At 39.4% G+C, this 26737-nt stretch overlaps 2 protein-coding genes across 4 annotated transcripts; both read right to left on the bottom strand.

The window, feature by feature from the left end:
- Positions 1-2199: 2199 nt before the first annotated feature.
- On the bottom strand, positions 2200-13447 carry trak1b (trafficking protein, kinesin binding 1b). 3 transcript variants are annotated; one of them, XM_079484591.1, is made up of 17 exons: positions 13370-13425; positions 11965-12167; positions 11700-11894; positions 9470-9546; positions 9272-9388; positions 8917-9014; positions 8537-8645; positions 7476-7554; positions 7249-7379; positions 7088-7162; positions 6824-6961; positions 6504-6580; positions 6131-6331; positions 5518-5771; positions 4470-4757; positions 4233-4335; positions 2200-4152 (listed from the first exon to the last, which is right to left on the bottom strand). In XM_079484591.1, the coding sequence occupies exons 4-17, from the start codon at positions 9518-9520 to the stop codon at positions 3378-3380; spliced, it is 2496 nt and encodes an 831-aa protein (XP_079340717.1). In that variant the 5' UTR covers positions 9521-9546; positions 11700-11894; positions 11965-12167; positions 13370-13425; the 3' UTR covers positions 2200-3377. The 3 variants fall into 3 exon arrangements, with proteins under 3 accessions (XP_079340717.1, XP_079340716.1, XP_079340715.1); XM_079484590.1 differs by lacking the exon at positions 13370-13425 and adding an exon at positions 12774-12844 and having other exon boundaries at positions 2201-4152; XM_079484589.1 differs by having other exon boundaries at positions 2207-4152; positions 13066-13447.
- On the bottom strand, positions 11692-24698 carry cfap44 (cilia and flagella associated protein 44; the record flags this gene model as incomplete). Its single annotated transcript, XM_079485060.1, has 34 exons — positions 11692-11894; positions 11965-12112; positions 13883-14038; positions 14143-14277; positions 14378-14538; positions 14744-14945; positions 15037-15153; positions 15238-15368; positions 16224-16337; positions 16467-16653; positions 16759-16962; positions 17034-17507; positions 17599-17776; positions 18278-18431; positions 18534-18739; positions 18935-19065; positions 19163-19325; positions 19854-19909; positions 20032-20311; positions 20546-20688; positions 20801-21034; positions 21206-21358; positions 21480-21590; positions 21668-21877; positions 22055-22149; positions 22228-22318; positions 22402-22449; positions 22533-22688; positions 22821-22985; positions 23348-23462; positions 23605-23821; positions 23929-24031; positions 24233-24395; positions 24616-24698. The coding sequence occupies 34 exons, from the start codon at positions 24696-24698 to the stop codon at positions 11692-11694; spliced, it is 5487 nt and encodes a 1828-aa protein (XP_079341186.1).
- Between the last annotated feature and the right edge of the window lie 2039 nt (positions 24699-26737).

The following is a 26737-nucleotide window of genomic DNA, read 5'->3' as shown; positions in this document are numbered from 1 at the left end:
AATGGAGGAAATGCTCTATGGCTTAATAAGATGCTGTTAGAAATTGTAAGAGACATTAAAGCAGAGTGGATAGAATAGAGCTTTGAATTATTCAGAAATTCAGCGAAGAGAAAGCAAAGAAAGAAGAGGGATGAAACGAAAGATTTCTTACATGTTTTAAGAGAAACCCACGGGACACATCGAGGCTGATATTCTGTCCATGGGTAAAGATTTCCGTTCGACAGGTGTACTGAGACAGAAATAGCCTGTCAGGGGGAAGACAGACAGATTCAATGAACTTCGTTTTAATAACAGTGGATATGACACACAGATCACCACACACCCACACTTTTATTTGTTATAAATAAGTAATATTTTGATACCCAGAAGCAAGACAAAAATCTAATATTCTAAGCATCACAATTTCCCCCCACTTGCCCTTAATAAAGGCAAAATGCTACTGAGGTCTAATCTAATACGGGCCATTAAGAAAGAATGTCAATCACGTCAAGTCATCATTCATGGATGGAATTACGACGTATTACATCACATTAGCACATCACTAGATTGGATGCAGCTTGTCATCATATTTTATTTTGAAGAGTTTCTGGGGACGGGGCTATTAGCGGGCAACTGGGACAATTTCGTCTACCCAGCAGTGAAGGCAGAGGGCCCACCCCAAACCCTAATAATGTTCCAAGATGTTTATTAGCTTACTTGGTTAACTTAACTTTTGCCCTCACTCAAATGGATAACCAATATTGCTGATGTTATTTCATCTGGTTGAATGACGCAAATGCATAAACCAAAATAATTATTATTATTTGTGACTAGAGATTGACATTCTTTAAAATAGCCGTAGATGGGAATCTGAAGTGGGGGTTACTCATGAGTCCCACCTGCTTCAGGTTATTAGTCTCTGCTGGTTGGGTTGATTCATATAAAGGTCATTGCCGGACATCTTTCTGGTTTATTTAAAAGAAATACTTGAGTTTAAACATTTCACCATCCTGTTGTCATGGCAATTATGGATGTCTGGGTCTTTTCCTATTTTTTACAACAACCAACAGTAGAAAAGCCTGAGTGAGGTGAGTTCAGAGAACTTTGACCGCCCTGCAATCTTCAGTCGGGAATGACAAACTGCACTTGTTGAGTTTTTGTCTTGACAACCTATTCATTGTGTATATGCTTCACATGTATCATGTGATGTGTAATAATAACACAAATAAATAGATATCATGTTTTGACCACATGAAAGATAAACAAATCTATTTTAGCATATTTAGAGTATCCACCCCTGTTGAAAAAAACAGCACATGCTGAGTTAGATATGTTTTGTTGGTGGTTTGTGCTGGTTTAAGCTGGTCACATGCTGGTCCTTCACTGGTTTAAAGGGATACTTCATCCAAAAATGAAAATTTGTCATCATTTACTCACCTTCGAATTGTTCCAAATCTGTATACATTTCTTTGTTCTGATAAACACAGAGAAAGATATTTGGAAGAATGCGTATAACCGGACAGATCACCCCCCCCCCCCTCTACAATGGTAGTCAAAAGTTGGCACATAACGATTTGCTTTCCTGCATGCTTCAAAATGTCTTCTTTTCTGTTCGACGGAGCAAATAAAAATGATAAAGTAATATTTCCTAATAGGTGGGCAAAATCTGTCTGGTTATACGCATTCTTCCAAATATCTTTCTCTGTGTTTATTAGAACAAATAAATTTATATAGATTTGGATTTGAAGGATTTGAAGTATGCCTTTAAACTTGCAAAGTGCTGGTTCCTCACAGGACCAGCTTAAACCAGCACATGACCCGTTCAAAACAGCACACGGCCATCTTAAACCAGCACACAACCAGTTTAAACCGGCATCAAAATACACCTAACCCAGCATATGCTGTTTTTTTCAACAGGGAGCCTTTACTTCCTGTAAATTAAAGCATTGCATATTCTTCTCAAGTGACTTCATGAAGTGTCAAAGGGGAAAATTTATTCACGGCACTGTATATGCTAAGCAGTTGTTAGCTTCTATTAATTAACCATCCCGTCCAATTCATCCATTAAAACAAAACCGTTACCTTGATACACTTTATACAATATGACTTCAGCTTTTTCTTAATGTGAGTAATAAAGGAGCAGAGCAGAGAACAGATGCGTGATGAAACAGTGCCCTCTAGTGAGCATTAAACTGAGAAGGAGAATTAACAGGCAAGAGGAACCAATTTAATTTCTATTTATTCGGAAAAAAGTTAAATAAACATTATTGCGTACTCACTACTCTTGTACAATATTTACCTGAGAAGAAAACAAATCGCTGTAACATTATAATTTTTGACAACTAAACATGAGGTAAACATAACCGAGGCTATTTACAAAATAAAACGATACAAACAAGAGGGCAGCACGTCAAAACTATTGCCACTTTAAACAGACATAAATAAGACATAAAATCGTGTTTAAAAGTGCTCAGTTCGCTTCCCAGTAAAAACTCCCATGATGCTTAAATCCAGGCACTCGCTTTTACATAAAGTACAAAACCAAGATTTGTTTTTCCTTGAGGAACAATTGACCCCAAAATGACAATTCTAACATCATTGTCTCATTCTCATGTTGTTTCCAACTCAAATGAATCACAGGAGATGTTATAGTTACGGAATATTTGTGACCGATGAGTCCCTATTCGCTTTCATTGTAAGAAAAAAATGTGTCTTCACAATTTTGTTTTTTTAGGAAGACATGCAGTCATTTGGGTTTTTGTGCAACATGAGAAAATGACAAATGACAAGACATGTTCATTGTTGGGTGAACTACTCCTTTTCATCCATTTTAATCAACCATCAGTTCATCCAACCATTCACCAATGCAAAAGTTACAGATTATAGCGCCATACTAAGAAGAAAAAGAGAACACAAAGTAGAGGGAGAGAGAGAGAGAGAGAGAGAGAGAGAGAGAGAGAGAGAGAGAGAGAGAGAGGGAAAAGTATTAAGTGTTTGGTGAGACACAAAGCAAGTTTCTCTTTGCCAGCATCAATACACCAGCCTCTCATGTGCAAATACTACCCTTTAAATCCCATAGACCACCGACAGAACATTAGGTCTATACCCTGTGACACGCTGGTGCATCTGGAAAATTGCCTTCAGTAAACTTAAAGTACAGGACAAAGTAAACACAGCCCAAATTAATATAAATACATGTGTCAAATAGACGTGTATTAATGTACACATTCAAATTTGCAGTGTGTATTTGTGATAAAAGTGTTTAGGTGAGCATACATGTGCAGTGTATAATACGCAAATTCTGTATGTTTATTAGTAAGTAGCCATTAGTAAGTGTCTGTCTAATATATATGTCGAATGCATTTGTGATTGTTTAACTCATCATTACGCATAATTCATCATTTGAGACTTGTTTGCTTGGGTAGTTTAGGCGCAAGCAGCATTTCGTCAACCTGAGGACCAGGCCCCTTCATCGCCATACTGGCCCCAACCATTGCGGGATAGCTACGATTCCTCCTCATGCCTTCGTTTAGTGGACTAAAGGGTGATCCCGCCCTCCCAAGTCCACGCAGAGGACCTAAAATCGGGCCTGGCCTTGGAATTCCACCGCCTGCAGCCCCAGAAGCACCTGGACTTGCCAAGCCCAACCTTTTCAATTTATCCACCAAATTCAGATTATACATACTCACATCAGTTTGACTCTCACAGTCTTTAGCCGGAGCACCGGACACCCCCGCTACTTCTTTCAAAATGGACCGAGCTGGCTTAGAGGTCAGGAAGTTCTCATAGGACGGGCTTTTGAAAGAAAACGGAGCGGGGGTGTCGGTATCAGAGATGGCTGAACTTGGGCTGGGCGTGCAGCGGGTGGGGGAATTGGGTGGGGTGGTGGGCCGAAGGGGATCTGGAGATGGAGAAGGATTGACAGAGGTGGAGAAAAGTACTCCAGTTCCTCTATTCCAGCTCTGAGGCTGGTACACAGCGGCTGAGATGCCTCTCTCTTGTAGGAGGCGCACGAGTCCCAAAGAGGTGCTGAAGGTTTTGGTGGGGTCCCGCAGGTTGGTGAAGGACTGAGACTGGGATAGACTCATTCGACGAGGTGTGCAGGGCGTGGCGGCGGGCGTTGAGCGCAGACTGCTTGACATTATACAGGATGAGGTGGGTGCTGGGTTTAAACTGGAAATAAACAAGACGATAAAAGAATAGAGCTGATTTACTTGCAGTATAAATGACTCAGTTAGAGGTTTGGAAATTACCTGGGCGTCACCCTTGTTAGTTCATCAGAAGGGTGGAGGATTTTACAGGTGGTAAAGGTGTAGGTTGAACTTGTATGAGCCATGCATTTGCCTGGGAAATACACTGAAAGACACAAAAGCAGAAACTTAAACATCATGTACAGTTGTGTGTAAATTATTTTCTGTATATATTTAAGCAACATGACACTTGGTTGCTTGGATAAAATTAGAGTTATTTGTTTAGTGTGTATTTCTTACTTGAGAACTCAAGAGAAGGATGACCCGTGCTGAGACAGGGTGATGTAGAAGCTGAGGGGGCGTGGCTATTGCTAGAGGAGACACTGAGATTGGGTGTGGTTGTGGTGGGGAGATTCTGGAAGTACTGCTCTCCAGGCTCATCTTCCTCGTAATCGGCATACTGATACACTTCCTCAAGGTCCAGCTCCAACGGTCGGAAGCCTTTCGGGACCACACCAGGCCGAGGATCCAGAATGCCGCCGAGATTAGGCTGAGCTAGCTCCTGCCAATGCTGAAGTGTCGCTGAACCTGAAAAAGTCAATGTGAAAATACACGTTGCATTTTTAATCCTGATAATGTTGTAATGATAATAAAAAATGAAAATAAAGGAAATAATGAGAAGAGCAAAAAGAAATGAGATGAAGTGACTTTATTGAAGATATATAACAGATGAAGAGTCAGAGTTAAATAGATAAGAGGTGAAAAATTGAGGGGTACAAGAAATACAGAATGAGACAGAAAAAAGCATGAAGGATATGACAAACACATAAAAACTAAATGTGCATATCCATTTTTTCGACACATAAACTGATTCCTGTCTTTTAACTAAATTAACATTAAATTATATAAATAATGTCATCATTAAAATACTACAGTATATTACACTGTAGGTATTAAACCACACTAGAAAAACAGAACATATATTGATTTGCACATTTATTTTATAAGTAAAACAACATGAAGCGGGTGTCGTACCTTAGCTCTCATTTTAAAGGAGGTTCAACCAAAAACTATAATTTAGTTATGATTCATTCATCTCAAAGTAATAATGTCAGAATTGTTATATTTCCGTGACATTCCTTTATTCTTCTTAAAATATATGTTTTAAATATAGCATTTTTAATATAACCTGATCACTATTGTAACTGTAACCAGGAGCGGGGCTCTCTAAAGTACGAGTGTTTGCGGGGATGCATCAGCACCCATAATGAATTAAAAAGCATCATTGAAGGTGGGCGTGGTCTCGAACGGTAACGTGGCCGTGTCCTAGGATGGACATTTTGGTCACCTTCCAGAGGTTTGACAATCTGGAGCTTGTCGGGAAGATAGGGGCGGCTGGCCCAAGTGCCCAGAGACATGATGCTTTCGCTCTGGACGAGTCTGTTTGAATAATCTATCACGTCCGACGGCTCTCGGTTTCGTCTCTCTCGCTTCCCCTCAAAAAACAGCCGCTCGCTCAGGCAGTTCTGTCGCCGTAGTGAGAGCCTCCGCAGAGCAAGCTTAAGTTCCTCAGAACCCGATCGCTTCTCAGTAGCATCCACACTGTAGTCAGAAAGTATGTAAAGTTGTAAAGGCTGGCCAGACACATTTGATATCTTGCTCTAAAATGAAGGAACCAGGGAGACTTCACTCAAAAATGAAAATCCTGTCATCATTTAGTCACCTTCGAGTTGTTCCAAATATGTATAAATATATTTGACAGATTTTGCCCCCATTGAATACCATAGTATTTCAAAATGCCTTCATTTGTGTTCAAGAGAACCAAGAAATGGATACAGATTTTGAACAACTCAAAGGTGAGTAAAAGATGACACAATTCAATTTTTGGGTGACGTATCCCTTTAAGTAAAAGCCATTGACTTGTAGTTTTCGTCAACAGTGTTGTTATAGTTCTCACTCACGCTGTGTCTGTGGAGCCGGCCTCCAGAAGCATGCTCTGCATACGGTTGTCAGGGGCAATAACGTTGCTGTCGGAGTGGGCGGAGCTAAGGCAGGTGAGCATCTGATTGGACCCGGGGATGTTAGCGGCAGGATTTGCAGGACGCTGTTTCACTGATTGGTTCAGGTTTTTTACAGTCTCAAACACACGTTTCTGACGGACCCTTTAGACACAAAAACATTTTGTCACTCACTGCAAAAAATAAACATAATTGAATGCAACTTTAAATGACTCAAGCTATGTGCTGTGTGATGGAAGAATAAGACTTTGATAATACAATCATCTGCGGTTACATGTTTCGCAAGGCTTAACATACACGGCAAGATTTTTCATACCTTTGTTCCTCGTTCTCTGGGTTCTCGAGGCTCAATTCCTTCCTCATGCTGCCCTCAATTTCACCAGCTAGAGAGTCCTAAAACACACAAATTTGCAATTTGCGAGAAATGTTGTCGCTAGTTCTCAGATTTAAACAAAAAGGATCATTTTATAAACACATAGTATCTACAAATAGTAAATCCGGATAAAGGAAAATGCATTTTTATATACAGCCGCATTTTTCTGCGGCTGTTTATATAAACAAGTCTATAGTACCATGTTTTGGATGTCGATCTGGATAAAAGCATCTCCTGAATACATCGATGAAGGTAAAACGTACCATCGGAAAAAGTCCCAGTTGATGATAGCGTCGAGGGGTTCCTGCAGACACGCAGCGGTTCCTCAAGTTCTTGAGCTCCTCTTGAGCCTCATGGAGCATCTCTATACACTCAGAGTATTTCTCTTCCAGCTCCTGCAGCTGTGTGTGACAAGAAGATAATCAAACATAACAAACTACATTCACACAAAACTAATATTTGAATATTCTGAGGATTAAATGACATCATCGTTGACATGTGGATATATTACATATGGCATGATGTACCTCTGTGGTGAGCTGTCTCTGAGCGTGTTTAGCTGCCGAGAGGTGCTGAGAAAGTTCTTCGTTCTCAACGGCAAACTGTTTAAAACCCACACAAACACAGAGCTTTGTCAAGATATGTCCATAGTGTTTTTATGTAGTATTGGATTCCCTAATAAACTTACAGTTTGGGATTTTTTCTGTAGGTCCACTATTTGAGACAGCAAGTGTGTGATTTCCTCCTGCTGGCGAGAGGCATCTTCTGTCTTTTTGGCCAGCTCCTCTGCTATGGTGGAGATCTGGATGCTTGACTGTTCTACAACAAGTGCAAAAGGAAGGAAAGTTTAGGTTTGGCACAAATATTCAGCTTTATACCTCCACATAGGTCAGAGGCCAACAGCGTTTTACTTACTCAGCTCTCTTACACAGTCGTTCACCAACTGTTGTTCTTTTTCCTCATATGACTCAGTCTCAGACTTTAAATGACTCGCCTATAGAGAGAGGAAGAGGAAAATGTTGGGGTCAGAAATCCATCATCATCATCAAGCTGTATGGAAGGGCCAGTGTATGGGCATCTAGTGGTGAGGTTGCAAACCGCAACCTACAGCTCACTCCCCCTTTCGAAGCACTACGGTGGCTGACACAGGACTAAGATGTAGTCAAATGTTTGCTCCTTTTCTGGAGGTGATAAGGAATAAACAAAATGCACTCTGTAGAGCAGTTTGTCCATTTAGAGCTACTGTAGAAACAACATGGTGAATTCCATGCAAGGGACCCGCGGTGTATATAGATAGAAATAGCTTATTCTAAGGTAATAAAAACATAACGCCTCATTATGTAAGACATAGTTATGTATATTATATTGCATTGCTATCAACAGAAATATTACACATTAAATGTATTGTAGATGTCATTTTAAAAGGGCCGCCAGCCCGACTTCTGCCATTAAGCAAATATACTGCTGTCAAGTAAATACACTGCTGGGTCACTGAGAGTTCAGAGCGACATTAACAGATACACATACAGTATGTAATATAGATATTCTGTAGAGACCACAGTTCACAGCACACACTGTAAAAATCAATTATTTCCTCTCATCATTCTCGCTCTATGACCAACTGTCTCTCACTTAAGTAACTCACCCCTGCTTAACAATCAATTTCACACACATTTTACATTTTTGAATAGGACACATGATTCATTTATATCTGTCAGGTAATAAAAACATTTTATGCTATCATGAAACCTTAACAAGTATGAAACATTATTCATCAATAAAACAGTTTTTACAGACAGACTAAAATGCATTATGTATTATAATGTAAATATGTTTTGTTTAAATGTTCATGCAGTTTTTGCCTGATGTATAGCAAACCCAGACAGTAAATAGAGGAAGAGAAAGCAGGTAAGTCCATCAAACCTTAGTTCCCATGAGCACAACATCATAATCTGGTGTGGCGAGCTTGTTTGTACCTCTGATCTGAGCGACAGGTTTTCCTCTTCCAGGTCCCGAAGTTTTTGCTGCAGAACATCCAGAGAGGAACCGCTGGGGGCAGACACCCCTGCCCTTCTTTGTCGACCCCTGACCAAAATACAAGTCAACACTTTAATATTACAACAGATGTAAAATGGGCATACTGGAATATCACTCTCCTACATTCTCAATTTCCAATGGAGAAATTTCTTCTGAGCTTGTTGACAACTGTTTAACTTTCATGCCCATGAACTAAACGATCACCAATAAGCTCTTAAGACACCTGAGCTAATAATAACCTAAGGAAGCAGAAAGAACAGCCTCCACTGGCTTTGAGAGAAAGATAAAAGAGGATAATGTTATAAAATAGTGAACTGACGTGGGCGATCCAGAGCCATCTTCACTCTCCTCTGCTGCATTGGTGTAAAACTGCAACAGCTCATCTTTCAGATTTAACTCATGGTGCAGCTGAGCCACCTGAAACACATGCACAAAGTCTATCATAATTTCTATTTAAACATACATTGTTAAGTGTTTATTGTTTTAGCCTAACAGCACAAACTAGCACCAAATGGATTACCAAGAACATTGTAAAAGTAAAACAATTTATCTTTTTCTATTTTTAACCAAATAGGTTCTCTTAAAACTGCCTCATCTTTCATTGCTTGGACAAACAGCTAGTGTTGCTGAGTCGGGCTGGTCAGAATGCTCAAACGAAACAGAGCAGCACGTACCTCTTCCCTGATGGTGCCCACTTGTTCCTCCAGGTATTCATTCTGTTCTGACAAAATGCGGTTCTTCTTCAGGAGGGACTGACCGATACGGGCAGCAAGCTCAAGGTCCCTTTCTTTCTATAGGACGACAGAGAAAGAGCCAGCTTTGATAAAACTGCATTATTACTGAAAATACACAAATGTTCATTGTAAACTTACCTCCTCCAGAAGTCTTGTGACGGCGTCAATGTCATTGTAGGTCTTAGTCATCTGGCCCACTCGCTCAGCGCATAGCACTAAAACACAGAGAAAAGAACAAGCAGAGCTTTATACACCAACAGACCAGCAAAGCTATCTTGCTTAACTGTAAAATGAGGCACGTGTGATACTTTGTTCGACATAAACAAAGAGGAGAAAAGGGCTACTGGCTTGCTGACCTCGCGCCATCACGCTCGCACGAAAACATCAATGACAAATCATGCGTGATTGCCGTTGCGACGGTTTCCATGGCGCTGTTACACGGCAACCCCATCCACAGTCAGCCAGAATCAAATCACGCACTGTTTACTGTTATATCACACACTCCTATAGTCCCAAATACATCCTTATTCGCTCAAAAAGTAATCCACAAGACATTTACAAATAAAACCAGCCCACCGATACTAATACACACAAAAACCCACCATCTCAAAACTAACTACATTAACCTCAATAAGTGCCAGAATTCCATCAGTCCACACACACTTATGTTTGACCATCGACACACTACTCAAAGCACCACTTCAGCTCAAAATCTTCTGCTCCCATGATCTTGTGCATCCTCTCCAACTTACCCGGCAAAGAGGACAGGACCAAACCAAACGAAAGCGCTACAGTTTTCTGCCGACGGAACGAGATGATACGAGTGTGGTCAGTTGCAGCAACAAGAGTAGAATGACTTTATTTAACAGTACGATGAAAGAGAGAGACAGTGGGAGGGAATGAGAGAAAGAGAGGTTGGGGGCATGTGGAACATGAAGGTAGTTCGGATGGTATTGATAACACAAGGTCAAATCTAAAGGACACTCACTAGACTATGATCTGCACAGTATTTGTTTATGGGTCATCCCTACTAGTATGCAGTATAGTGACATTTTCAGTCCACATCACATTCGTCTATATATATAGAAGAAGATACGAAAAAATTTATCTATTGTAATGTTAGACATCTTATTAGTTTATTATATTACAATTGATATTAATAAATACATTGGTAACACTTTACAATAAGGTGCTATTTGTTAACAACTAGTTAAAACAAAGAACAATACTAATACAGCAGTTATTAATGTTAGTTCATGTTCATTTCAGCATTTACTAATAAACTATTAAAATCAAACATTGTCACTGTTAAAACTAGTTAATGCAACATGAATTAACATTAACATGAATAATTGTTTTGATTAAGAGGGATTCATAAATACTGAAAATCTCTTTAGTCTTGCTTTATATTTTATAAGCCAGTCTCTTAAAGACAGAGCATAAACCTTCAACAGTGTTACTTTTAACTGTATTTATTTTATTGTAGGATTTCTGATGCTAAAACATCACTAAATTGACAATCTAGGACATTATTTAGATGAGCAATCTATAGCTTTATTTATAAAGAATGTAAATTATTCCAAATAATATAATTAAACAACCACACTGGCACGTGCACCAGACAACAACATCCATTTCAGAACTCTGTGTAAAAATCCTTTAAACGCTGATGCATGTGCGTCAGACTTAAATATCAATATGTCTGATACCCCTAAGGGGAGATCCATAATGGTTGTGTGACTAGAACCATTTTATTGGAAAAAAGGTTCTCTGGACTAATTGACTTAAAACTTACTGAGAACTAGGAGAAATGGCCGAACAAAGATATTTAGGTGTATAGGGTGTTTTCCTATAACATATTTTTATATGTACCCTACTTAGCAGGTTCTTTCTACCCGTTAACATACCGTGTTATATACCAAAACAGTTGGGTAAATTCAATTGTGGGTTAAACAATAATTTTAAAGACATATATTCTAATGCATTTATATGACGTCAACATTAGATATGAACATTAGAGCACAACTCACATAACCTCCGGAAAAAGTTGATGGATCTACATAACTCACTGTAAGTCGCTTTGGATAAAGCGTCTGCTAAATGACTAAATGTAAATGTACATAAAGAGAGAAGCATTTTGCTGACTACATTTCCACTTCAACAAAACTGAAAACGGTACTGCCCTAAAAATGTCTGACCTCCTGGGCACTTGCTTCCTATTATCTTTTTACTTTAAACATTGTAACCAATTAAATTCAACGTTATAGATAGTTTAAACCTTAATGAGTAATAAATACATAATGGATTTTCAACACAAACAATATTACAGTTAATCAATATTTTTATTATGACCACCCATCTCACTCACAGAAGTAGTTGAGGGTCTCCTCAATCTGTTCGGAGGTGAGGTCTATGCGCGTGTCGGGTGAGATGAGAGGCGTGTGGATCCAGTCGTCATGCTCATAGCCGTACACGCAATCTGCCCTCAGCCTGTAGACCGGTAACTGCTCCTCCAACAGGCTGATAATCTCCACCTCAGGGAGCTCTGTGCTGTTACAAACATCTACAACATAGAGAATAAGAGTTAAAAAAACATTCAGTTTTTGTATGTATGTAAAGAAACACGGGCTGACCTGTGATTGTTTCTGCGTCCCTATAACGGGAGTGTAGAGACGCGGGTTCCTCGGTTCCTTCGCCTACATACTGCTCCTCTGGGATGTGACCGAGCTGCACGGGTTCTGTGGGGTCTGTTCTTGAGCACTCAGAACTGGACTTGTCCAGCTTGGCAGATTCTCAGTGAGAAACTAGAACATGTCCCATGGACAACCTTTCCCTCCTGTAAATATCAAGGATTATAACATTCACTGTACAGTTTACAGTACAAATGAAAGCACAATGAAGGCCAGACGTTTCGGTCATTAAACAGTATTCATGTAACCTAAATGCGAAAAGAATGCGAGTATTGTCCTTTTAAATAGTCAACGTTTTGTGTGAGGAGGAGTTCAAAATGAACATTTCTGTCATCATTTACACGCCCTCCTGTCATTTCAAACCTGTATGACTTTCTTTCTTCTGCAGAACGCAAAAGAAGATATTTTGTAAAAGAACAGCACAGCCCACCATTCACTTCTGCTGTAACCAATGCAAGTGAATGGTGGGCTGTTAATAACATTATTCAAAATATCTTAATTTGTGTTCTGCAGAAGTCAGACAGGTTTGAAATGACAAGGGTGAGCAAATGATGACAGAATTTTCATTTTGAAGGTGAACTACTCCGCGTTCCCGTAAACATCCACCATGCTTACTCAAGATAGCAACTGAAATGCATCTAATGTTTAATCAATTCTATATTGTCTGCTCAAATTGCATCATTTTATTACTATACTATGAAATAATTTCGTAAACATCATAATATTACAAAACAAATTTGACACATACACACCGCATGTAAAACTAAACACATCGACTTTTGAATGAAGCTGTGACAGCCACATCATCCTCCGCCTTGCCTGTAAACGATCACGTGATACGTTTTGTACTGGGCGTGTCTACGGATCTATCGTCACGACGTCACGCCGCATCCTCTGTTGTTCACCTTGCGTAAACAAACCATGGTTCACAAATCCAACCATTAACCAGCAAACTTCAACGAGCTATGTTTTCGGTAGATATGGATCAAGATCATGTTTGCCCATTCATATTCGTTATAGAAATGATTTGGTTAAGTTACTTACAACTGAGATGACTCCAATCAATCAATGCGGAAATTATTTAATCCGTGTAACTATCTTCATCCGGAAAGGAAAGATCGATTATGTACCTCTTCAACTCAGTAGTGTTGACCGCGATGAAGGTGAAACTGAGCTGCAATGAATGTGCAAAATGTTTGCTTTTGTCCCAAACGGAGAACCCAGCCTAGATTTGTCGGATCTTGACTATTCTAGTGACAGTCAGCTTGTGCCGCAGCTAGCAAAGTCATTCTCTCCTAAACCTAATTCCCCGGAGTGTATCTATATGGCCCATACTGTAAATCATCACCTCCTGTATCACCTTCTTTCATTCCCAGTCTCAATCGCCGCAATGCCCGTGACGTCACATGCACACGCCGATGCCTGCGCATGTCTCGCGCTCCTTGCGGCACTGAAGACCCACGAATGTCACAAAGAGGACATGACACAATTTTCCATTCATTCGGTTTTTATGGTTGCATATTTTTCACATTTGTCTTATAGTTATAATTGCATTACGTTTTATATGTCTTCTAGAGATGATTTCTTTTCTGTATAGGCTACATTGCAGTGGTTTGCTGCTTCAGAAACAATGTGCACATCTATGGATAAACTTGAGACGGAGAGTGGATACTCAAAACAAATAAAAACTTGATGAATTGCATTTAAATATATATATCATGAACAGAGGCATTAAGTCTGTGGTGTTTGGCGAGATCTATTTCACAGGTTTGCTGCTGAGGTTGTGCTTCCTAAGCACACTAGAGTGGGAGTGTGTGCTGGCTGTGCTTCTGTGGGGCAGGGGGGAAACAGTAGTCATCACGGGTTCAAGTGGAGGGAGAACGATGCTGTCTTTGCGTGAGAGAGAGCGGATCTCATCACGTAGAGCTTCTATATCTTGTGCTTGAGCTTCCACAAGCTGATGTAGACTCTGAAGTTCCTGTTTGTCAGCCAGATGACGGCCAGGTATCTGACTTACCTTAAACAAACACAGACAAATACAGTATGTGGATTATGAGGACTTGCTGCTCATTGTTAGGGTGAATAAGAAATCATTTACACATATAAACACAAAGAAACTACCGTCTTCCTCTGTCTGGAGTTGAGCTGATCATCCAATATGTTTTTCTGGCTGAGCAGGCTGTGCATTTTGCTCAATCTCTCTGTGTTCTGTCGCGTGATCTCAGTCAGAGCCTCTCTTGCATCTGTAACTTTTGCCTAACGTTTATGGCATGTATACAAAACACACAATAATGAACAAAATCCAAGGCAGCAAGATGGTCTGCTCTATTCTGAGCATTTCTAATGGTGTGTGTACCTCCCAGTGTTTCAGCTCTTGTATGCATTTAGCTTCTTTTTCTCTGATCTCCTGTCTCATCTCCTCCAGCTTCCTGTTGCCTGACAGAGTCTGCAGAACATCAAGGTCAACCAGTTTTCCAAACTTCATCAGCATCTGCTGCTCGCAACGCACTTCTGACTCTACAACCAAACAACATTGGCCCCATTGACTCCATTATATGACCATAAAACCACACTTCTCAAAATATATATTTTTGTGTTCCACAGAAGAGTCATAAACACGTTTTATATGACATACAGGTGATGGAATTTTTATTTTGGGGTAAAAATCCCTTTAAACAGATTCTTGATATGATTCATATTATTGCATATGCACGTCTCTGACCCTTTATTCTGGCCTCCATGTCTTTGAGGTCGTGTCTGAGCTGCACATGTTGATGTCTGGCACGTTTATACAGCTCTCGCTGTTCTGTCTTCTCCTGCTGCAGCTCTTTAATGCGCTTCTGCAGACGCTCCAGATCATCAGTGCTCAGCACCAATGCAGAGTCCAGCTTACCCGGCAACCGACCCCTACTCACATATTCTATCTGCTCAGAAAGAGAGAGAGGAGGATGCTCTTGGTGCTAAATGAGGAATATGAGCATTATAACAATGAGCACTTATGTATTGTGTTCACACCTGATGGAGTCTGAGCGGCACCACCACGTCCACTTCATTGAGCTTCTGCTGCTTTTCTCGATTGATGAGCTCCATGTCGCCCTCTGCTGCTTTGCGGTTGTTCTGCACAATCTTCTCCTAGTGAGGATGTTGGAAAATACAAACAAACTGGAAAGGCAGAATAGAAATTGAGGAAGTGGCGATAAGATGCATTTCTCTTACTTTTTTAGCCAGTGCATCACATTCCTTCTTTAAATTGTCGACGTTTTTCATCTCCTCCTGAAGTTGCTCCTCAACATCCAGACGATGTTCACGCAATCTAAGCGTGTTCTCAAAGAGGTCGGGATTACAGTCTGAAACACATGCGCACACACAAGGCATGAGATTCACATTCATCTAGCAACAACATATAAATTTAGCATAGAAAAAAAATTAAGTGTACTATACTTCTTTTGAATAAAAAACAAGAATGGCAGTTTTTATGTACTTCTCAGAAATATACTTAAAATTGCACTTAAGTATACCTGACTTTCTGATCAAAAAGTCTAAAGTCTTCTAATTATGCTTTGGTAGAAGTTGACTATTTTAAATAGAAATGGTGGAGGGCCTATAGTGCAAACAAAAAATTATAAAGGACATTTTCCAAACGGCATTCATGCGCCCTTGAAGGGATGCCATTTGTAGGGGAGTTCCAAACTAAAGTGTCACAAATGGCACTTTCAGAAGTCCGTTGGCGAAGGGTACATGCCATGGTCACTTCAAGGATGTGAGTTCCGTTTGTGATCACTTGATCTTGGATTTACAAAATATTTTTGTAAACTAAAAAGTGGACCAATTTAGTCACAAGTATGACTAAAATAGATTATACATTGATATTAATATGCATATTATAAAGTATACTTAAAATGTGCTTATTACGTTATAAGTATAATAAGTACAATATTATAATAGTACATTTCTGTATACAACATTTTTATTTACTCTGTTTTTACGTTTAAGTCTATGTTTTATTTAATAATTTTTTTAATGTATACACTGTATGTTAAGTAGAGCTCCTGTAACCACAACAAATTCCTTGTGTACATGCTCACTTCTGATTTATATATCGTCTTCCTATCAAATCATCCATTGTATGTTTTAAATTGGTGGTGACAGGTCATAACGTTTAATTTTAGAGTTTTTATGTGGGGTGGGGATGTTGATTTTACCTGGTGGGCACACGCTGTCGTCCAGTGGAGCTCCAGTCTCAGAATCAGCATAATCCTCATCATTATCCCCGTCTGATTCATCCTCAGAGTCTTCATCACTTTCATCGTCTTCCTCTACATCAGCGCCTGACAAAATAACGAATAACATTCTTACATAACACAAAGTAACAAATGTACATTTTTACACACATATATATATATTGTGGTATAATATCAAAATAATTAAACACAGCTCACCTTTACTTCCACTCGTCTCCTTTTTCTTCACCCGTTTGGTCTTCTTCTTGAACACTCTGGTAAGGAATTCCTCAAACTTGTTTTCCCCAAGTGAGGTCTGAAAGGCAGCTGCTATAGTTTTCTCCTTTCCCTGAAGTTTGTGGATCTCTCTCTTCTTCACCTCCATCTGGTGCTTATACTCGCGCATCTTGGCCTGACACAAGCAAACATGCAATCATGGCCTGACACAAGCAAACATGCAATCATAAACAAACAATTCTGTCATGTTCATAAAAAAACCTGTCAAAGTCTCTCTCACCGCAATCTCATTCTCTTCCTGAATGTAGTTAGTAAGTCTCTCCTGTAGAATGTTCTCTCTCTTCTCAAAGTCCTTCAACAGCAGCAACTCTTCAAGCAGGGTCACGTGTCTAAGATCAGCCAGTTTCATGTACCCGTCCAGCTCCTGCTTCTCGTGACGCAAGATGCGCAGCTCGGCGTCAAAACTCCACACTGTCTCCTCCATCTGCAGAGAGACAATTCATTTAGAACACTTGGAAGGCATATTTGCAATATTTCAACCCATGCACATCTCACCTGTTTAAGAAGGGTGTCCTGCTGGTGCAGATTTCTAATCTCCTCAACTTCTCTTACTTCCCTCTCAAGCTCTGTGACTTCCTCCTCGTGCCTCTGAGAAAGCGTCTCCACCACACCTCCATCCTCCATGTGTGTGTTCTGAACATCATGCTCTGTGTCTTGTGTCTCCTGTTCAAGCAGTTTCAGGATATTCAACCCATCCTCCTGCTGTTCATCCAGACCTGTGGAAACCATTTTGGCTCTAAGGGTGGCAAAACGTTCCAAAGTGGCCCGGGTGTATCTGTGTTTCCTCTCGGGCATCTCTTCTGGCATCAAAACGGGCACAGAAGGCAATGGGCAACGCTTCTCGGGGGGCAGACGTTGCTGAATCATCTGCAGCTGGTCCACCTGGGAATGAAGCTGAGCAATGATCTCCACTTTACTGTCTCTCAGAGCCATCACACGGGCGTTCATCTCAGACTTCTTCTCGTAGATCTGTAACATCACAAAATCACACCCATGTCTATAAGTAAAATCATGTTTGTGTCTGATGCTTTCTAGATCAAATTTAAGTTTTCATGATCACCTTCTTCTCCAGTTCCACTAGCTGCACTCTCTTCTTCTCTTCGTTCATTCTCATGTGTTCAGGAACAGTGAAGTCTTCTGCTGTTTTCAGCTTAAAGTCGCCCATTTTTTCCTTAGCTGATCGAATCGCTTCCACATCCTTAGGGTCCTCATAGTCCTCGCTGGGCTTAGAGGCATAGCTGTGCAAAAATGTTACACATATTAAAGCTTCCTGATTTAAGGGTGTCAGAAAGTTAAGGACTTTTTAGTGCAATGAGTATTTTATATATTTATATTTTTAATTAGCTTTCATTTTAGTTTACATGTTCATTTTTGTTACATTTTTAGCTTTGCTTTTGTCATTTTAACATTTTTCTATGTTGCCATATTAGTTAAATTTTATATATTTTCAGTGTATAATTTTTGTGCCTCAGCTTAAACTTATTTGAATTCATTACTGTGGCATCAGTTGTATTTCTGTGTTAACATTTGTGTTTAGTTTTTTGTTTTTTTAATAATAATAAATAAATAATGTTTATTTTATTTCAGGTAACTAAATACTTGAATGCAGTTTAATAATATAATATCAAATAATTTAATATTATTATGTATACACCCACACTGAACTCTCTTCAAATTGGCTTTACCAGGTGTGAACAGGATCAGAAAAACGCACACACATACGGTACAGATGCACTCACAGTTCTTCCCAATCTTTTTTCCTCCTCTCTATCCTGGTTCGGGCTTTCTCTGCTTTCTCTGCAGCTTTGCGCAGTTTCTCTGCCTCTCTGCTGGCCAGTTTCCATGACTCGGACTTCATCATGCCCGCCTGACCTGTAATCAGCTCATCCTGAACTGTTAGACAGAGAGTGTGCATACACAAACACTTTTATAAGTCTTAATATTACAGGTAGAAGTTACAAGCATTTACAACCAACACACAAACTCTTCTCTTACATGAAATATTGCTGATTTGTTTAGTGGGCTCTGCTTTGTTCCACCAGTGATCTTGTTCCACAGGTCCACCTCGAGAGGTGTCTCTGTTGCGCTGATGTAGATGCATTTGAATGAAAGACAGAGCCAGCAACCTGTAGGTGGAGATCTTATGGCCACTTTCAAATGCATACACTGTGACCGTGTCCTGCACCACAGACTCCCAGAACCTACAGAAATGGACAGTGAGATTTAACAGCACATTAAAATGTAAAATATCAAAGAGATGCGAATGACCATAGAAAGAAAAAATATTATTTCTTTTTAATTAATCCCTGTAGATCAATAAACATGGTTTTAACAATGCCGAGGTTATGGGTTTGATTCCTAGTCAACAGACAGTCTAAAGCTTTGGATGACGGTACATGGTCTGTAGTTTGTTAAGGCCCAGGCGATGTCTCTCCTCCTCCCAAGCGAGCTCTCTCCTGACCTCCATCACACTCTCTTCTGTCTGCCTTTCAATCTCCTCGTGGAAGCGTGGGTCCAGCTCCAACTCCTACAAACATGAGTGATTAGGGCAGAGCACTGTGTCAGTGTAACCATGACTCTTAAATAAGTGCACTTTGTGATGAGTGTACGTGAGAGCTGTGCACCGAGCGATGAAGGCGGATGTGTTCGGGTAGGTTCTGGTTCTGCTCCAGTAAACCTTGAAATTGAGTCTGAAGTTCCACCAGCCTCTTCCGCCTCTCCTGTTTCCTCTGTTCTGCTTCCTGAAGCATGCGGTCCAACTCCAGCTTCTGTTTAGCTGTTTCTATGCTGCACGCACATATGTTATAAAAATGTACTTCTTATAATGTTAACCAACACTAAACAATCACTATCAAATGGTGGGTTTGATTCCCAGGAGACACACATACTGCATTATAGTGTATATATTAAGTACACTTTGAATGAAAAATATCTGTAAAAATATCTTAAAACTAGTGGGCAAAAAAATGATATTAGTATAATATATATATTTTTTAATTATATAAAATAATTGAATTATGTAACACAATGCTGAGATGAAAAATCAATTATGCTATTTAGAATAGATAATCTATTTTAATAAATCCAATATGCAATACGTAAATGGGCCACCAAGGGGGACTATGGCACATGTGTTGAAAAACCGGTTCATAATCTCAGACCGCAGCCCTGACTATATATTTCAGATAAACCTGTCTTCTGTGCAACATCAAATAAGTTATTTTGAGAAATACAAATTAGGGATGAATTTATTATTTTGTGAACCTTCCCTTTAAGCATGACTGTATAGTTTATTTAATTGAATAACACTGTCACCTGTAAGCAGATGGATCTTCTATATCCAGAGCTGCTTTCTCCATCTCCAGTCCAACCTGTTTTTAAGGAAAGAATAACGCAGACAAAGTTTAAACACATGCATGCTCACCAATCACACATTCACACACACACACACACACACACACACACACACACACACACACACACACACACTTACCCGGGGGGAGGGCACTTTGGCATGTTTGAGCTGCATGGCTCTCTGTAGTTCCTCCTCCGGCAGACAGCTGAAGGAGAAGATGTTGCCGTCCTCTCCTGCGGTCAGAATGAACATGTCATCATAGCTGCAACGTATGTGCCTCACGCTACCATACTGGTTGTCATGGATGCTAAGCGCCCAGTACGCCTGCATGGAGCTGAGCTGATGGTCTGTGGCTTGTATGGGGTAAACTCTTATACTGCCATCCTCCATACCACAAAACATCAACTGCCTGCTAGAGCTGAGGGAGGGAGAGACAGAAATCAGTGTTGGGTAAAGACAACTTTTTGTTAAGGTCTTAATGAAAGTTTTCCATGTTAGCACACATTATTTGTTATGTGGTAAAGAATTAATTCATGCAACTCACTATACAGACACACAAAAGTTATTTAATCAAAATCTGAAAATGCATTTTGGATTCTATTATCATATTGACATACACAGACACAAAAAAATCTAAACAGATATGCTTCACTTGAAAGTGATGGTGAGAATGGAGTTATGATCTGTGTCCTCCACAGGTATGAAGGAGAAGGGCTCGTCTTTCCTCTCTAAAGCATCTTGGCTCTGCTGTTCAGAGAATTCACAGTGGTACAGATACCCCGAATCATAGCCACCCTGAAAGACAGAGAAAAAATTTACTTTATTATTACGAATTGTATTAGTAATATTTCATACTGTGCATTTGTCCTGTGTACTGTATTTTGTGTGGCCGTGTGCGTATTCGTACCATAGACAGAAAAAAAAAACCTGGTGCTGAGTAAAAACCACAGTGTAGAGGACTGGGGGGAGATGGAATGTACAGAGGAGGCAGTCCATCTTCCTCTTCTTCTTCTTCCTCTTTCTCCTGTAGTTGCTCCTCTGTGTCATCTGAATTCTGCTCGTTCAACTTCTTCAATCGCTCTTCTCTATCTTTCTTCTTGTCTTCTTTTCTGGCCTGTCTGAGTGTGATCTCTGCGTCTCTCTGCAGACAATACATACTGTATACAAACACGTATATCTATATCGTATATTAATTAACATATATACAGCCATATTTTTTACATAAATAATTATTTTCTAATATAAATGAATTAAGCAAGCACATTACAAAACATGCAAGAAAATAGGGAGAGAGACAGAGTAACTGGGTAACCTTTATACGGGACTTGATGCTGCTGAAGCAGAAATGCATTGTGGGAAGGTCTGAGAGCTGAAAGGTGTTTCCTCTGGTCTGATGGTCAGCTTCAGGACACTGAACTTCAACCACATGACCATTCTGACAGAAGATCAACAGAGTGCTTTTCTCCTTTAAACACACACACACAAACCTTCAGTGTGCTTCAATATCACATTGTACATTATCAAATCGTCAGCTTGTACATCTAAGTTACTTTGACACAATTCCACATTAAACAACTATTACTCACATGAGACTGAGGCGACCACTGCAGACCTTGCACAGAACCTGGGACCGTAACAAACCCAATCGGATTGTACTTCTCGCCCACCGTAAAGAAGAACACAGTGCAGTCTGCACTCTACAAAGACAAAGAGCAAAAGCATCACACATAAAACGCTTTACTCTTTCTCATAACTAGGCTTGTTCAACACCTACCCCAGTAGCCATGATCTTTCCAGTTCTCTCAAAAGCAATGGCAGTCACAGATGCATTATGGGGTTTGAGAGCTTGTCTTAGGCGGAGTTCAGCATCTTCAGCGTGACTCCGCCCACCAACCGCATACAGACTCTGTGGCTTGAACAGCTCCAAGAGACGCACAACGCCGTCGCTGAAACCAACAACCAGTAGACTCCCACCACTGTTCACCTGTAATGGTGCAAACACGCCATACACATATATAGAGCACATACACAGGGAGACAGGAGCTATAATAACATCTCTAAAAACATGAAATTGACAAACATATAGATGAAAGAGGAAGAGAGATAATTTACTTTTATAATTACTTGTGTTAAAAATCCTTACAAGGTTTATTTTCATTACCATGTCTGAGGCCCAGGTCAGTGTTGTTCCACCCTGTTTGAAGCGGCTTACTGTGAGCTCTTTCTTTGAAAGAAAGTCAAATACCTTGACAGACGCTTAGTAAGACAAAAAAGACAGTTGTCATGGCTCATAAAAACACTGAATATGTATATATTTGCTCAAAGTTGTCCTACAGTCCAGAGCTGTAGTGGCCATCAGATGGCTATTTCCAGAAACATCTAAGCCGTGAATGGCTCCAGAATGAAATGAGAAGAGACATTCAGTCTGCAAAACACAGGAACGAATGAAGACCAAAACATGTTTATGAAAATGTCATGTTCATCATGAAAAACGTTTAATTGGCTCACAATGTTGGAAAATGACAGATCCAGCTTCCAAATACCACCATTAGAGTCCTGTTAAAAACAAAAATAAAACAAAATCAATATTAGTATACGAGACTGGCAATAACATTGTGTATGTACACAAGGATGTAAACCTGAGCAAACCAGATGGAGGTTTCTGGGGCAGAACTCTTGACCATAGAGAACAGGCTGACGTTACGTCCTATTAGAATTTCATTCACAGGTTCAATCTCAAACAGGCCAGTGTCATCCACTGCATCCGCTGCATCTATGATCTCCAAGTTCCAGCTCTAAGACAAAGATCCAAACATCCAAAATATCAGTGCATTTGAATGGCTTTGTTTTACTCCGAACTGGGGTCAGACCTTTTTTAAACAGCAAAATTGATGTGGTAAACTCAACCATGTAAAACTAGTACATACCCTTACTGCTCCATCAGACCCTATTGTCATTAATTCTCCCTCGTCCACATTAAACTGGTGAATGGTTCCAGCGTGACAGGTGCGTTGTCCTTTACGGCATATTTCTACCTTTATAAGACCCCCCTCCCAAAGTAGCATGTTTCCAAATTCTGATCCTGACACTACCTGAAAGTGAGAGAAGAAAATATTAATTTGCTTAAAATGAAGGTGCAAATTCTAATTTTGTGCAGAGAAACAGGTAGTCCCGCCCCCAAACGAATGCCATTGGTTGAGACACACAAAAGATTGTGTTTCTGTTTGGTGCTGCTATAGTTGCACAGAAGTTACACATGTTTGTATGTACGTAAGAATATGCTTTCCTAGCTCAGTAGTAAGAGCATGGCACTAGCAACGCCAAGGTCATGGGTTCAATCCCAGGGATTGCATATACTTAGAAAAAAATGTATAGTACAGAATGCAATGAAAGTCGCTTGGACTTTGTAAGTCATCTGCCAAATATGTGAATGTTAGATTGTGCTAAGACAAACCTTGCCATCAGGAAGCTCCACATATGCTTCTATATCTGTTACTGTTGTTTTTCCGAATCTTCCCAGCAACCCTTGCAACTTTAAACCAGTGAACGTTCTGGCCATTTTCCAAAACCTAGAAACCCACAACCTCTTTCAATATGTATAACTACTGTAAATGAATCTCCATATTAACACAAAGTATAGTCATCTTTAAAATCAATACCAAATACCACACATTAGCTAATAAATGAGTACTAGTAGAACTCTTATAAAACCTGATATGTCCAGTGCCAGAGGTAGTGAGCTGTCCGACACAGTCCGGAGAAAAAGTGACTCTGTAGACTTCCTGAGAAAAAGCTTTATTGCACAATGTCACCTGTTCTTGCTTCCAATCCCAAATGGTAAGCATATAGTCCGGAGGTCCACCCACACTTGCCAGTAAAGAGCCATCACGGTTAAAATCCACAAAGCTGTATCTGCGGCCTGTACCTCCTGTACATTTAATGTAATCCACACATAAGATTTCATATGCAAATAATTTTTGTGTCCATTTAAAAAAAATCAAACCCCTCTGCAAATCTGTCTGAATGCTGTTATACCTCTGAGGATCCTGTACGGCCGCAGGGAGGGGTACTCATAGATGATGATGTTAGGCTGATGCCCTTTTTCTGCCACCGCCAAATGCTGCTTACTTGGGTGCGTCTTTGAAAGAGAAAAATAAATAATAAAACCATGGTTCTCCAAAAATCATATGTTGAAAATAAATGTGTCTGAGCATACTTGAAGTGCTATGACTATTTTAAAACAATTGAATTATTTTGATGTTACACTATTGGTTTATTTTTTAATTGCCTCCATATTAAACAGATATAATAATATTTAATATGTAGTATTGTCATGTACCATGATAGCACCAATTCCTCCTCCGCTGCTAGAGCGGATGTATCGCTGTTCTTTGGTGTGTACGTCCAGTAGTATAAGCAGATTTCCAGCTATGAAGGCCAATGTGTGCTCATCTAAAAGCTGCAGGTTACCCCTCCGTCCACAGTCATAGCCAAATGAATGTCTGGACTCAGTTTAAGGAGCAAATGAGATGAAGTATTGGCATTGGTTTCAGAAAATGCTGAAATTAATGTTACAATGTTAATAGTACTTTGTGACCATTTCCCAAATTGATATAATTCCTAACTTTTGATTGGTTTTTTATTACATTTATTACTGTAAAACTCCCACTAGCTACTCAACTGTATATGATTTTAAACAGATTTGTGAGGTATATAGGATACGAGAGGTGTAGCAGATTTGGGGGTATGTTGGAGTCTTCAGTGATAAAGGGTCTGGAGCACAGCTCCTCGTAGTTGTAATACATGTCATCTGGTAAAAAACTCTTCTGCTCTTCATTGGGGTTTCCATCACACTCCTCATTCCCCCTAACATTCGTCTGCTCTGGAATTACAAGGACAGATAAACATAATAACGGGTTTCAAAGTGTATTTGGCACAGACCCACAAATACGAAAATACGAATTTTAGAGTTATTATTGTATGTTTAAGCTTAAATAAAATAACTGTATAATCGATTATATTAATATTAATACTATAATGCGTAACTGAATTATTATTTGTTTTGGGTTAAATCTTAAAATTATGGATATTGCTTTGGTTGACAGTGAGCTAATTGTTAATAAATAAATGTATTAGCACCTATTGTACTATTGCTCTTTCATGACATTTTGCTTATTGCTCCCTGAACTCTTTGTAAGTCGCTATGGATAATAGCGTCTGCTAAATGACTAAATGTAAATGTAAATACACGGAGATCAAATGTTCCTGGTTTAACTTAACGGTTCATAGTTCGTATGGCTTTGAAGAACTATGAAAGTAATCTCAAAACCTTTGCCAAAGTTTTTTTTAATATTTGTTAAGATGAAAAGTGTTATATCACCTTGTGCAGTAACGTCATCGTCAAGCTTCTCAGGGGCGTCCATCTTCGTTTGGTGTCGTTGCGTAGCAACCGAATAAGTGCGTGCAATGCGCACTGGGAATCGTAGTACTTTTGGTGAGATTTTTACGCACCTCGCCTGCGTAATTCGTTCGCATTTGTCCACTGCGTTTTATATTTCAGGTTTTATTTCTGAAAAGCAACTGTTACATTTCGATGTAAGAATGAAATTATAAGCTTACGTGATATAGATATTTAAATATATATATATATATGAGTACTAGTAGAACTCTATATATATATATATATATATATATATATATATATATATAGGCCTATGTTTTCACTCAAGCTGCTGTGACGTTTTTTTATTATTGATCAAAGATTATAATGTACAAAGAAGTACAAATGCAAATCTATCACATGGATGTAACGAAAAACAAGAAGAACAATAACAGCCAGGGGAGCCAATGAAGGGAATAGAGACTTAGATTAAATAATCAGTGGTAAATAAGTTGTTAAGTAATTTACATTTGTAAAACAAAATACAAATAAACACAGGACTAAAGCTAATGGGGAAACCCCACGTGATTTTTAACTGAAATGAGAGCTGCTCCAGAGATGTGATGCTAATACAAATAAACACAATGAAACAATTCATATAAATAATGACGGATATGAATATAGGCTTGGGTCACTGCATATTCAGAATATTGCTTTTTGTAAATATATTCTCATCTAAATCTTGTAACAGCAAGTTTAAACGTTAACACACGACCTGACACTAGATGGCGTTAGAATCAACTGTCATCAATCTTTGTTTCTCTAGCGGTCAGATACAATGGAAGGTATATGCGTGTTGACACATGACTGAAAGTACTGTAAACAATGTGTAAAAACAAAACGAAGTGGCTTTTATGGAAAATAAAACACACCCAGTCTATCCATGGTATTGTAAATTGTATAAATATGCCAACTCTCTTCTCGATTTTCAAATGTGAGCAAACTCACCTGGTCACACAAAGCAGTGCATCACTCAGCAGTGACTAACAAGCCTCAACACACACACATCTGCTCACACGCACATAAACACTATTTTCATTTCTCACAGACATAAACATAACACCCCACACATCTCACACAGAATGACTCAAACCCTGAACAGACCTCCACGTGCACACCCCATATTAGACTTTGTTCTCAAGATGATATTCCAGATCCCTTAACCCTTATAATCAAACATTTTGGTGGATTGGACTAGTTTCATAATAGTTTTTTGGGACCGTTTTTTTTTCAATATTTGTGAGGACAAAACCACGTGCGTGCGTGCGTGCGTGCATGCGTGCGATGTTTTTGTGTGATACATGAAGCAAATAAACAAGAATATGAAAACAAACACATTCACAATAGAACCGCAAAAGAATAGCAGGACACAGTCATGTTTTTTATTATAATGTGATGGTTTCA

The sequence above is a fragment of the Barbatula barbatula genome, assembly GCF_947034865.1.
Source record: "Barbatula barbatula genome assembly, chromosome: 21".
NCBI classification, from domain to species: Eukaryota; Metazoa; Chordata; class Actinopteri; order Cypriniformes; family Nemacheilidae; genus Barbatula; species Barbatula barbatula.
This window is presented reverse-complemented; position numbering and strand designations above follow the sequence as displayed.

Coding starts and splice junctions, on each gene's coding strand:
- trak1b (XM_079484589.1), bottom strand. CDS start 9,520: ATGACTAAGACCTACAATGACATTGACGCCGTCACAAGACTTCTGGAG. Junction 7,380..7,475: donor CGACTGTGTAAGAGAGCTGA/GTAAGTAAAACG, acceptor CACTTGTTGTAG/AACAGTCAAGCATCCAGATC. Junction 4,758..5,517: donor GATTGTCAAACCTCTGGAAG/GTGACCAAAATG, acceptor TGACTTTTTCAG/GTTCAGCGACACTTCAGCAT.